This window comes from Ammospiza caudacuta, chromosome 3 (assembly GCF_027887145.1).
Source record: "Ammospiza caudacuta isolate bAmmCau1 chromosome 3, bAmmCau1.pri, whole genome shotgun sequence".
Lineage (NCBI taxonomy): Eukaryota > Metazoa > Chordata > Aves > Passeriformes > Passerellidae > Ammospiza > Ammospiza caudacuta.
The window spans coordinates 105,659,144-105,673,918 of NC_080595.1; the positions used below are offsets into that span (position 1 = coordinate 105,659,144).

The 14,775-nt window shown below is 35.5% G+C and overlaps 1 protein-coding gene across 1 annotated transcript in view; it reads right to left on the reverse strand.

Annotated features, from left to right (window-relative positions):
* LOC131555478 (ephrin type-A receptor 7) overlaps window positions 1–14,775 on the reverse strand; it is a 141,557-nt gene that overhangs the window by 34,359 nt on the left and 92,423 nt on the right. Inside the window, exon 4 of the mRNA XM_058801516.1 lies at window positions 197–321. Within this exon, the coding sequence (XP_058657499.1) occupies window positions 197–321 (125 nt within the window). The remainder of the gene's footprint in view (window positions 1–196; window positions 322–14,775) is intronic.

A 14,775-nucleotide genomic window follows, 5' to 3' on the forward strand; every position in this document is an offset into this window, starting at 1 on the left:
ACAATATAATATTTGAGACATATGATACCAATAATAGTGGCAGGATTTAGCTAGTTATTGAAAACAAGCAAAATCACTGACTTTGGAGAGACGAGGTAGTTGATAGCTGATGATTTTAACACTGTTCCACAATGCAGCAAGCCAGCATAAAGCAAACACCACATTGTTGCACATTACAGATAATCTTAGCACTTACTTTCTCATAATACTTGATTTCATATTCAGTAATGACTCCATTGGGATGTTCTGGCTCCTGCCAGGAAAGCTCCACGCTCCTCTGCAGCACTCTTTCTTTCATTACGCCACTAACTTGCGAGGGAGCTGTTTGGACAAGATGTGTCAATAAATAAAAAGCAAATTCGCCGGATGGCTAAAATCAAATGTCATTACTGATCCACCCCACGCTGAGCAACTTTCATTAAGGTAAAAGAAAGCACCTTTTCATAGCTCACAATTCAAAGCTAATGAATATTCTAGCAGATGCCTATTACTGTTCATAAACTTAGAACAGAAATCGAACTAAAGTGCAAACAGCAAAAGGTGTCATTGTTTGAGTTAGTACAAAACTGAGATTGATGGGATAGGAAAAACAATTAAGCAAATTAATTCTGATGATGAGAGCAAATCAAATTTTTAGACTGATGTGTAGCAAATTAAGAGTCTAAATATTTATTGCATATGTTTCTGAAATGCACATAAAAAGAGAAATAATATTTTAGAAACAAAATCACATTTTAGGCTGATTTGATATGACTAATTCCAGTTCTGCTTAGAAATAATCTCTCACATTATCTGATTATGACATGATGGTGATAAAAATTACTTTGTTAAGAGACTAAGCCTACTCTTTTTCATTAGTTCCAACCTTTCCAGGACATTTTCTCTTTACAGCTGAGTGTCCATATTTGGTCTTAGCATTTCTGAAAGTGCAAACAATTTAAGGAGTAGATCTTATGGAACAAAGGCGACTCTGTCTTCCTCTGCCTCACTCTACAGATATAAATAAATGCACACTTTGTGCACACACATGTACACACACTGAGTTTCCTAATAAATATCACCCACAAACAAGGACCTTTTGAAATTAAAGAACTCCAAACCCAATATAAAAGCATTATAGAGACATTGACTCTCACATAAAGATGTTTAAGAGAATGTAATAAACTGTAAGAGACTGAAAAAAATAACTTGCTTTCTCAACTTATTTTTAATAAGAAAGACAGCAGATATTTTTCTGATGTGCAACATCAAAGGAGACCAAACATCACAATCTTCCTCAAACATGCACACTGAATTTAGAACAGAAGTCCTGTAAAACTATAGCACTTCGAAAAACAACTACGGTATTGGAACCATGCAGAACTTCATCTTGTTCTCATTCAGTTTAATGGAAATCAATTTTGCTCATGCAAAAGATAAAGAACAGGAGGACCTGACTCTCAGCCCCCTACATTAAAAGCTAAATGCCATTTACATGGGTAAGGACTTGGTCTTGGGGCAGACTCAGATACAGGAAAGGTGCCTGCGATAAATTTATTAGAAATAACATACTAGAGATAATACTAAAGATATTAGAGATAAAATTATATATTTTTCTAACACAGAATCTAATACAGATTCTTTATTGAAATTCTTCTTTAAAAAAACTGATAATTTTAAATATGTTAGGTAAAAAACTGCCACCTTATTTCAGAACTGTGTATAAAGCTTTCATTATGTAAAATTATGTAGTCTTCAGATAAAATGCAATTCTTAGCCCAAGCAACAAGGTGATCTTCACTTTCTCTAGATTTTTAAAATAACATAAAGCATCTAGCATGCACACTCTTGTATCAGTAAGTATAAAAACATAATGACAAAATTAAAATACCTGCAGCACAATCAAGAAAATGATCCCCTGAAAAATTTAATTGGATTGTTAACTTCTTACTGCAATTTTGAAGTTTCCAGGACTTTTTTTAAATTAAAACATGCATGTTCATGTAGGCTAAATTTCATTGGAGGCTCCAAGAATACAAGAAAATTAGGTTTTGAAACTACGCATGATAATCTTCATTATGAACTATTATGCTGTATATAATCAATATAATCAAAGTTGAAGATCTCTTACTCTAGGCTGCCTAAATGATAAAATCATAAATTGTATCAGACCAACAACTTGGGCTGTTGCACAAAGCCAGGATCAGTCCCACTTGCCTTGCATTCTCTTTCTAAAAGCTGAGAGTACTTTCACTCTTTAATTAGTGAAATATATTCTTTTTCCACAGCTAGGACTCCAGAATGCAGGAAACTAATTTACTGTCTAGTTTTATTTTACATGATTAACTAGTTGTCTTTTTTGCCTAAGTAGGCAACTCTGCATCCTGAATGAATTTCCGAGAGGTCATTATGTTTCATGTATAACTTTCTATATCATCCAGATAAATGCTTCTCAAATTGCTAATCTTACACTTTTAGATGTCTGAAATTGTTAATGTTGGTACTTATCATTGAACAATTTTATATTACCTAGGTCACTGGAATTTGTTTTCCGTGTTTCCTGCCTTTTTTATTTTTGCTTATCAAATTTCTTCATTCCGTTGGCCACAGCATTCATTTTTCTTAAAGCAATGAAGTAAAATAAACTTGTTATTAGTTAACTCTGTGTATGTGGGAAAGGAACAGGAATGTGAAGGAGGATGAACTGAGAGAGGGGAAATATTTTAATCGAGGAAATGAAATACACTGTGCGACATTCCTGCTTAACACCTGTACAAAGTACATAAAAACCAGGCATATTCCATTCTTAAAGAATTTCCATTCTAACTAAAATCCCACTGATTTATCAGCATTGCAAGACAGCATTCAAATTGGTTTGGTTTGGGGTTTGTGTGTAGAGTGTTTGGTAATTTTTTTTTGGGGGGGGTTTTTTGCACCCAAAACTAAAAAAGTTGTGCTACATTTCACTGCTAGAAGAATCACATGAGGAAAAAGAGAAAGTCCAAACCTACAGTCCAACCTTGCATATGCTGGCAGCTCTGAAGACAATTATATTGCATATAATTCCCAGACCACATGAGATTCCTAAAATGCAGCATGCTATTTAACCTTATTTGAGTCCCCATGTTTTTCAGGGGAAGAAGGGAAACATCAAATTGACTGAAGCCAGAGTATCCTCCTCTGGCAATGAGCACCAGCTTGTTTTCACTGATTTTACAGAAATCTTTCAAACTAGAGCAGCCACATAAGCCAATCCATTGAGAGGGTAGGCTAACTTTATCCTGCCTTTTGGGCTGTATTTCTTGATCTCTACTTAATGAGAGTATACAGGTCAGAAGAATTTTGTTCTTTATTCTACTATAATAACTTCCTCTGGCTTCGCTCTGTGGCTTTCTTACAGATGGTTTTACATTCCTGTTTTATTTGTTATGGCTTCCTGACAACACCTTTTAAACCTTTAGCCAACTTCTCATTGCCTATCTATGCTAATTAATTAACAACTTTTTATGGTTTTGCAACAACTGTTTTGAGCAAGCTTGAAAATGAGTTAATGAATACAATTGATCCTTAAATACAAGATAAATTAGGGAATTAAATTGCAAAAAAAACCCAAACAAGATAACTCCATAACAACAGGATTAAAAATTACATATTTGTTCCCATTTCTACCTAATCCAATAATGATAATAAAAGCAATAATAAACCACTTCTTGTTTTTTTTCTAGTAATCTACTTCTTGCCACTGCATCTCTAACGAAGTCTCTCACGGCAAAGACACTTCTTACAGCATTTCTAGACAACTATGTACCCAGTCCTGAATGGCTTGAGCATGCATAATCCCTACTGTATCACTCCAGGTTACAAAGAAGCATCACTTGACAGAATCCTTATTTCCACAATATATTACACAGGGGGGATACACACTGTTCAAAACACCATTTGCTATCAACTTTCTTTCTGATAGACCTCATCTCTTCTTCTTCTCCTTCCTGCTGACACAACATCCAATGCATCAAACACACACAGCCTCTCAGGGCTAACAGGCAGATGTACCTACACACGCAGCATAAGGAAGTACTTTGAGAATGACAGGCCCTCAGCACACTCATTCACCTTTTTTAAATGCTTCATATATACCATTCAGCAAAAGAAAAAATTGATTTTCCCCAGGTTTCAACATCACAGCCACTGAGAAATATAACTGTGCTGGGTTTTACTGATAAAGCCTTCAAGTTATATAGATTTCAAGCTGGTCATCATTTTCAGATCAAGTTATAGAAAAGGTTAAAACTGAGGTGACAAAAAGAGCAGGATATCCCAAGGATATATTCTCTTCCAGAGAGAATATTGCACCTCGAAGACTGATGTGTTCCATCCATGCTGCTAAGCCAATCAGATGGTGCATTATTAATATGTGCAAATATTAAGGTATAGAAAACTGTAGCAATTGTTTTGGAAATCAATACATTTAGTCCAGAGTCATTTGAAAATTTTAAATTATAACACTGCTCATGCCTTTAATCCCTATCTTTAGCTATTCTCCAGTTCTCATTTTCCTTGATCCATAATGTGCTTTCCAGAAGGCAAAGACAGGTGTATCCAAACACATCACCACCAAAAAAACAAAGTAAAGCAATAAACTCCCAAACAAAAACCCCAAAACCAACCAAGTAAAAATGCCAAGCAAATAACAACAACAGAAAAAAAAAAAAAAAACAATAGAAACTGAAAAATTAAAATACATGAAGCTGGACTTTAACATATAAGAGGACTTAGGCATAATGTACCAATTGCTAGCACAGAAACTGCTGTAAACATCTTTTTTACTGAAGAAAGATAAGTCAGCAAAAGGAACATACCAATCAATTTCTCAGTGATTTCCTAAAGTCCTGAATATTGAATGTGTCTCAATTCCATCAACAGCATCAGTCATGGAGACTTTTAATTTGATACTTTTTAAATAGTGTCTCTAGAACCAGCTTCTTGTGTAACAAAATACTGAAAATTCTTAGAAATAAGGGTTTACAATCCTGCAGTCACACTTCATACAGAAAATTTCAGAAATGAACAGGAGTACATGCTCCAGGACTAAACCCTGTATTAATTATACCAAATCTATCCTTGCAACTCCAGTTTCATGACTTGTCATACAAATTCTAAAGAATAAATGGGCTATCAGACTTCCTTTTTTTTTAATTATTATTATTTCCTATCTTACAACAGCAATAATGTGCTGAAGTCAATCTGAGCTTCCTCTTGCACTTGCTGAAGTCAAATAGTATCACTGGCACTTTGATAGCACCCTTACTGCACTTCCTAAAGGACAACTTGGATTTTGGCATCTTTTATTTTCATACCATGAAGGTATGCAACAATCATTCAAAACCACCAGCTTTTCCTACAGCAGCAATGAGATCAATTTTACATCCCTGTAAACTATATCTTAGGGCCCAATATAAGTTTTACATGACATAAACCATTTTTCTGCAACAGTGTTCTACAGCAGTGGAAGGCTGTTTTGAGTATTGAGCCTGAAGGGGACATTGCTAACAGATGCAAAACATAGAAAAACAGGGATATTGACATCCCAATGGTTATAACCTACTCTGTTATTTCTTTTTAACATGTCTTTGCTGTGTCCTTTTTCAGCAGAAATCTTTGGATAACAGAGTTGTTTTTCCTCTACATCTATTTTAAGTGAGACTGTAATCTGGCTTTTTATCAATAACAAATGTAAAATGAACATATATATATATATATATATATATATGCTGATCGCTGATATATATGCTCTCTCTCTCTCTCTCTCTATATATATACACACATATATATGCATATGAAAATAGTAGCAGAAAATTATACTGTTGTTAGCTCTTAAATGGTTGTTCAGGAAGAGAATACAAAAATCCCCGTGCTCCATTATATTCCTGCACCCAGATTACCCAAAGGGCACCTTTCTGCACTGATTTGCTCCCGGGAGAAAGACTGAAAGCGAAATCATAACCTGGCCTCCAACCATGCTCTGGTTTGCTCTCAAGGGAAACAGGTGTCAGAATTGCCAAAATTACTAAATAAGAGAGGAAGGCAAACAGATTATACACCTTGAAGAATTGCAGCTGCTGCTGTCAGGGATCTGGGGGTCAGCATGTGGCACCATACTGGTTTTTGTGCTGGTCTGAAACAGGATACCTCTGGATACATGCCCTCCCTTGCTTCAGGACATATGCCTTTGCTTACTTCTATGGAACTGATGCAAAAAGAGCCTTGACCAGATTTCTGGTACTGGACAAATTTTAACACTTTACTGTGTAGCTATTTCCCTTAATTCCATATTCTGTTTCTTAGAAAGATACAAAAGCTCTTTTATAATAAGTTTAAAAATTATATTAATTATTAAACTATAAAAAATTTCAAAACACTGTAATATAGCACTCACTTGAGTGCTACTAAAGCCATGATAGAAAACTGCCACAGCTTGTCCTTGAAATGCTTTGAAAAAAATGCTTACATTTCACTTCATGTTTACACTAGTATGCACAATAATTTTCATGTTATTCTATATCATAATTCATGCAAAAAGATAACAGAAAAGATCATGATAGCTCTTACACTGAAAATTATTAGATATATTGATAGACATTCAAAAGATTTTCTGCTTTGTTATGGTGTATTTCTCTCCCCTCAGTTAAGCCTCCACATGACAAAGCAACCCATGATAAAAGGTTATTGAGTACCACTGTATTATGCCATTAGTACCCATTGCTTTGGATCAATAGCAGAGAAATTCCCCACTGTGTTTACAAGCTGCAGCATTCAAAAAAAGACCCAAATAAATCAGATATTTTACACTAACAATATCCTACAGAGAAACCATTTTAACTTCCTTGCTGACACACTTTACTTTCCAGCTCATAAATATAACACAGTGTGCTTACAGTGCTGGGTAAGCCATCAGCAGAGGCACACACAGTTGCTCTGAGCCACCTGGGGATGTCATGAGTGCATGGGAACAGGCAAGGTAGTCAAGTAATACTTGACTGCACTACTACACCACATGTTTTGCCATTACTTTTATGGCTGAGAATCTCTCAAAATACTTGCTGATATACAGAGAGGAACAGAAGCAGTAGTTGCCCAAACTGTCAAATATCAACGAAAAAATAGAATGATAAAATATGCTGAGTGGGAAGGGACCCATGAGGAAAAAAATAAATACATTCTGTTTTCCCCTAATACCACTAGCAAATTTCTAAGAATGCTTATTCTCCAACAACATTATTACCAAATATTTAGTGATTTGCTAATTGTCCAAATCTTTTAAACATCTGATGCATTTGAAATACGTAATGGTTTGGTAATTCCTTCATCAAACTCAAAACTTAGCAGCCGGATCAGTTCTGTATGCTGTCTCTTCTGGCAAAATTCTGGGGAGGGAAGCCCATAGAAAGAAAGAAAAAGAATCTACCAGAAAGAAATGAAACAGTTAGGAAAGATTGAGCTGACAGCTTGTCTATCATGTTTTGATGTTTTTCCTGGTCACAGACAACACCCAGACCCATTCTATGAACTCCCCTGTTTCTTCTGCCTGACATTTGGTACAAATATTACTGTTATGTCTGCATCTCATTTCTCTGAAAACTGGCAACTTGGGCATCAATCAGTGCTGAGCGGATGCTGAGTTGCGTAACAAGTGACAACGTTGTCTCCCAAGATATCCACAACTCTTGTTTTGTGAATAAGTTTTGACATGTCAGGCACAAACCTGATTCTTACAAATGTGTTAGAGTAACAAACCAGCCTTACAAATAACAGAGAGGGGCTTTTGTTCTCCTGAAGCATTTGTTTTCCTTTGCAGAAGAAATATTTCTATGTTAATTAGCTTTTTCTTTTGTCCTGTGGTTTTTTGTGATTCATCTTTCATAACTTTTTCTATGTGTTTTTTTTAGAGAAACATCTGCCACCAGCCTTGCAGTAAATCCTTGGCACACAGATATCATTCTTCATTAAAGAAAACAAAACACCACAAAACTCTCCAAAGATGAGGATACTCTTTTCCCTGGTGGGATACTCAGACACATAATGTTCTCCTTCTGTCTCCAGTCATCTCTGCTGGCAAGTGTCAATTACAGACATAGGTTTTAGGGAACAGAAGGATAAAAACCAATTTACAAATACTTTTCTCTGGAAGCAGACAGGTGTAATGACTGAGACCGTTTGCTGTAATTGAATTTCATGCTGTCATCTATTCAGTCACAAATAAATGTCAGCTTCAAGGATGCTATACATGGGGGAAAAAAACCAACAAAATGCCCTTAATACATTCTCGCTGCTACTGCATAGCTAAGTTTGCCACTCCAGTTTGACTTCAGCAAAAGAAATTTTTACTTTTAGAGAAGAGTATGAGGTGACTAAAAATAGTGGCTTGGGAGGCCTATGGAGTAGTTAGATAATGTTTATTTAGTGTAAGATGTCCAAGACACAACTGAGTGAATTCCAGCCCCATAACAAAGCATTTTGTTTCAGCTACAGCCAATCAAAATCTGGAAACAAAGTGCCATGCCAAAAAAAATTAAAAACAGTTGATCAAATATTAACAAAAACCATATAAATATTCTATAAAGATGTCAGCACAAAACAAAATTATGTGCCAGAGGTTTGATGCTTCCAAAGATGTAATTGTTCTGCGGGGAAAAAATATTACTCTACTAACATTCCTCAAATATGTAACAACTTCTGTTCCAGCCTTCCAAATTCCTGTAAAATGCATCATAATGGCTCTGCTAAAAATGGGCATATTTCTGAAAGCAGCATGGGAAGTATTCACAGAGAATACAGGAAGAACTCCATGCAAGAACAGTTTTCATTTTCTCTCATGTTCTGAGCTGTTTTTTCCCAAAAAGCAATAAATCTCTAGAATTTAAGAAGATGGATAAATATCCATCCGGGAATCTCTGCTACAGTGCTAAATAGCAGAAGCAATAAGGCTGAAGTTATTGACCATGCACAGGAGGGAAAGTCACGTCCATGAGGAGGAGGCCAGTCCCAGCAGACAGCCCCTGATTCCCTAGGTCAGGACTTGCAGAGGAAGCGATTTCACTGGCAGAGCCAGGTCACTGCTGTGGAGAACTGCCACTGACAGAAACACAACACTCAAAATTTCTCCTGATGTACAAAAATTCACTCACGTTCTGTCAGCTGAGAAAAAAAATCTATTTGATACAATGCTGATTGTCCCAAATGAAGTAACTTTGGATGTTTACACAAGCAGAAGGAAAACCCCTTATCTTCAGGGGAATGTATTTTGCAAAGCAAAGCTATTTGATTGATTTGACTACACAACAAAAATTAACATCTCACTATTCAACAGCAAAAACTAATTTAGACATAATGTGCATATTTATTTAAAAATACAGCAAACAAATTTTGTATGAAAATATATTTAATATTTTTATTTTCTTTTTTTAGACCAAAAATATTAAAACTTGTAATATATTTATAGGGCTTATGCAACTACATGTGGTAAAAAGATGATTTTTAGAAAATTTATCACTACTATCTATTACAGAAAGAGTAAACTCTGTATATAATTTCAAAAAGATCTTGAATATTCTTCCCTTTGAGTAGACATTAGTTCTTAACATTCCCTACTGCTTATAGTAACTTTGGATTTGGGAGAATTTTTTTTTATTGTTGTTATTTGAGAACATGCTATGGTTTAATGCTTCTCCAGATTCTGCTCACCAGAAAACTTTGCTCAAAGACTTGTCTGCAGAAATCTATTAAGCTGGAAACACATCAATCATTGAATGAAAGAATTTACTACGTGGTTTGAAAAAAGAATAATCTTTTCTTTTTTCTTTCTTTTTTTTTTTTTTTTTTTACATCCTTTCTAGTGCCTTCACTTCCCTGAATACTATGAGACTCTAAAGGAAAGTGAAGTTCTGTATCCAAAGGTTAACTTCTTGGAGATTTAGAATTCAAAAATGTCAATTGCACAAATTATAAACCCATTTAGCTTTCTGATTAGTTCCACTTTTAGCATACCATTTAGGGCTCAATTCTGACCTCTCATCAATTATATTTTAGTTCAGCTGCATTGATTTTATCTAAGTTATCCTTGCTTCATACCAATAGAAAAAAGAACAGAATCAGGTCCTTAGGGTATAGTAATTAAAAATGTAATTACCAACACTGATTATGCAACATAGCTACATCAATAATTGGCTACAATTTTTAATATTTTTTTAAAAGAAATATTACAATTACTTTGCCAATTTCACAGAGATTGGTCTTTATTTCAGAGGTAATTCCATATGAGATACAGACAATCTAACTTAGGCACCTGGGTGCACCTCCCCTTCAGGCAACTACAGCACACATAAATTAAGTACTTAAGTTCACCCAAAAGGTTTGCTCCCCGTAACAGGAAGGTAAATGCACTGGAAAGATCTAAAAAGAGAGCCTGCCTGTTTAAACTGAGATCCATGAATTTTAAAATATCACTTTAAGACCTTTGAAAAACTTTTTCCACTGGCTACACAGTGAATTTAGGCATTGATTTCAGAAGAAGCAGATAACCTAGTAAAGCAAATAAAACTGACACATAACATTTATGTACTTTTTAGATGAGGTAGACCCCATCCTCCTCACACACGATCTACAATTTTTTCCTTCCTCCTAAATTTTCCATTGCATTTAAGGAGTTATTCCATTATCCTAAAAGCTCTTGAAAGTAATTAGCCAGGAGTTTGCTCAGATTCACATCTCATGCAAATCTTGTAGGATCCAGGTTTCTACATACAATAGTATAAGTCTAATTCCTGGTGAGCCTAGAGGTATTTTAGCAAACATATAACTCTAGCTTCACAATTGCAGAGAATCAATTTAATGATGAAAATATTCCTATGTAGTATTGAAGTCTGAACTAATATTTTATAAGGGAAAAAAAAAAAAATAAATCCACAAAACAAGACCAGAATAGCTTCTGGGTTGGATTCTATTTCAGTTTTTAATGGTGTGAACAAGTAGTGACTGCATTGACTCCTTTCATCCTGAATGTTGAACTTCAATCAATATTTGGGATGATGGAGATGAAAATAGAGCTCTTTGCAGTAACCCAAAACCATGCAACAATACGTCAGAAAGGATATACTTAAAAAAACCCCAACCACACAAAGCTGGCTCTTTTTTATTGCACATTTACTGAATATATTAGAAAAGTAAGCAAAATTGAATAAATATCTTGAAAGTTTATTATGGTTCTGTTTATCTCAAATAATAAACTTTAGATCTGATTCTTCATTCCCTCTCTCAGTTAGGCTATTGGGAGAGAGTAGGGTCGGTCTGTCTTTCAGACTGCATCTAACATAAGCTGTTCTGCTAAATGAAAGTTGGAAAATGGTGTCTACATATCTAACAAGCCCTTACAGATCGTAAAGGAGACACCAAAAGGCCATAAAACTGGAATGTCACAAAAGCAATTAAACTTGGGTCTTAACAACTGCACAATCCTGTGTTTTACAAAAAAAATTTTCTGTTTTCCTACACAGACTGTGCAGATCATTTTTCAATTACTATTTCCCTCTGAGAGCCTCCAGGTCTACAGCAGAAATTATTGCTGCCTACATGTATGTATAGCATAAAAGCTGCACTTGCCACCAACAGCAAGAAACTCAAATTTAGTGATTCCAAGGCCCATCACTAGAACAGCAACTGAGCTGACATGAGTGAGCACAGTGTACAATATGGGTCATATTTAGATCAGTCAAACAATACAACACAACTTAGACTGACAATGCATAAAATAACAGAATGTGAAAAGTTGTACAATATGTAAACAGAAACAGAAATAGAACTACATCCTCTGAACAACAGTCCAATATCTTATTAATTTGAAAAAGCTCCAGTGTAATTATTTATACTCATGAATGCATTATAATACACACATTAAGATGGATATACATCAGAATCATAAACATCAATAGCTGGTTTCCTTAATGAATATGGCCTTAGCACTGCTTACTGTATGAAATGAAAAAAATAAATTATTGGTACTGGAATTTCCCATGATAATAAATATACTGAATGTTCATTACTCTCCCTTATATGTGCAAGTAAAAGCCCTGACTTAAAAAATAGCTGTGCTAAACCACTTAGAAACTCCTCTATAAACATTCAATGATAAAAGCAGTCAATCTACTCATTACCTAGCTATGAGTTTTGAAGGTCTTCATATGAGCACTGCTAGGAAAGGGAAAATAGTTGAGATTACTTAATGTACAGATTACTTAACTAATCAAAGCATGCACACATGCTCAAGCATAATAAAAACAGAAAAAAAATTCTCCTTTTCCCTGTCTAGCCAACAGTGGTTGAATTAGTCATTAAAAAACCCCAAAAAAACTGGCAATGATATGCCCAAGTTTTATTTTAAGTATTTACTTGAAAGCTTTTTTCTTTTTTAAACCTTGTCATTTTTCTAATCCAAATGAAAGGTTTATGAAATGCACATATCAGATAATACAGAGACTCATGGAACTTTTTAATAACATCTGCATCCACAGGAACCAATCAGATCTTTATACATGCCGTATGTGTCCAGATTAAATAGAGTAACTATCTTCAAAAAGACATGACTGAGAACTTATTTTAAAAGTGAAACACACAATTGGCTTATCTTTATTAAAATAACTATTACTGCATATATTACAGTCTTTAAGGTAATGTACAATTCACCATTAAATATAATTCTCCTTATCTGGACTCGAATTTCACACCCCAGTGTGCAATACCCACCTGGACTGATCCCATCTAATTTTCCAGACATATTAAAATACAAGTACAGTGTCTTTAAGGGCTTTTGATTTAGTGGTGAAGGAGATTCTTCTGGTCATTCAGATCTCAAGCAAGCAAAGCTTAGGTTTGCCTTTAAGCTAGATTGTTTCAGGTGTGTCCCAAGATGGAACCTACATCACTTGACTGGTAGGACTGTTTTCTCATTCTGCATCTTTCATAACGTTTGTGTTTTTTTTATAATTTCATTATCATTATTAAACTTTATATCATTCATCTAATATTTGTTTTCTCTGATAGAAATACAGAGATGCTAATTTCTGGTATTTGTCTCAATTTATTACCAACAGCTGGGAACTAGCCATCCTAATTTAAACCTCTGAGTCTATTTAGTAAATGCCTAAAAACTTTCCGAGTAAGAAATTAATCAAGGAAAGGGGCAGCCCTAAAAGGCCTACAGAGAAGCATCGTCCCTGGTAGAGCTCAGGCACCCAGCGAGGGAGGCTGGGCTCCCCTCTGAGGGAAGGTGGAAACATCTGCCATTCTTCAAGAGGTAAATGAGGCATATCCTGCAAAGAGTCTGCCTTACGCAGAGTTCAAAATTTGTGTCGATGTGCAACACACAACCAAGTTTGGCAGAGGGAGTCTACCACCTACCCACCTTTCTGCTGCAGTCATTAACTTTTCTCCAGAGTGCCTAGAAACCACTCTCTAGATACACACAGACTTTTGAGCTTTTGCAAGCAATTTTCACAAGATTGTATTCTATGAAACGTGTTAAAAAAATACACGATAAGTTAGGATTGTGACTAACACAGATTTGTGAGGTTTAACAGGTGAACATCTGGCCAGCTGACCTAGAGCACAACAACCATATGCATGTGTCTTAAGTGACTCTGCATGGCCTGAAGTTACAGGATCAGCCCAAATTCTGTTTGAACTCTACACTTTACTGTACAGCCAGGCCACCCAGATTACACACTCTAGTGTTACGTATGTGCTGCTCCCCTTTTCAACTCTGTGGTTAACTGCTTGCCAAAGAATTTAAAAGAATAAAAGAGATCATCAATTTGGTTTTTAAAATACTTAGAAAGTATTTTTATATTTGAATTTTGTTAATATATATATTTCATACCACCCCAAATATTTCAAACTACCCCACTCCCTCTCACTGCCTCCTCCCCAAAAAAAAACAAAGTGGAAAAGAAATTCTCAATCTGCAACACTTTTGAAGAAAATGGATTATTGTGAAATTATCTCATTTGATCCTTTCCTTTAGTTTTCATACTAGTCCCTAGATCAGGCCATATGGTTCAAGAAAGGAATATGGTCCCAAGAAGGGAAAGGGAAAAGGGAAAGGGAAAGGGAAAGGGAAAGGGAAAGGGAAAGGGAAAGGGAAAGGGAAAGGGAAAGGGAAAGGGAAAGGGAAAGGGAAAGGGAAAGGGAAAGGGAAAGGGAAAGGGAAAAGGAAAGGGAAAGGTGGCTTTTTCCATCAGTGTATTCTTTCTGAAAAATCAGATGCCTGCATCTCCTTCATTAAATTTAACATGAAGAAGGTAAAATCTGGAAAAAAATTTGGCCCACTCTGGACTGTGTAACAGCAGGTGAGGTGCCATGACTGGTCTCACATCCTGGCTCAGAAGTTCCAGAAGGTCAGGAATGCAAGCAGCTGGCTAGACTTTAAAGGAAGCTTAAGTGTTGTGGGAGAAAGACATTTTAATGACTTACCAGAGGCTTACAGAAGGTTAAGCTGTCTGAATAGATACAAACAATGACAATAAAAACGTTAGACAAAAGAAATTCTCCTTACCTATAGAATATCAATGTTTATCAGAGGAGCTTTATCTTGTTCTTAACAAGTTGAATCATGCAAAAACAAGATCAATACGGGAGGATGCCTTTAAAGCTCCACTGTTGCATAATGAAGATTACTTTGAAGAGCTGGCTGTGTATTCATGGAGAGTTAGCAAACTGTCCCTGCAGGCGCTGGTGACATTAGGCAGC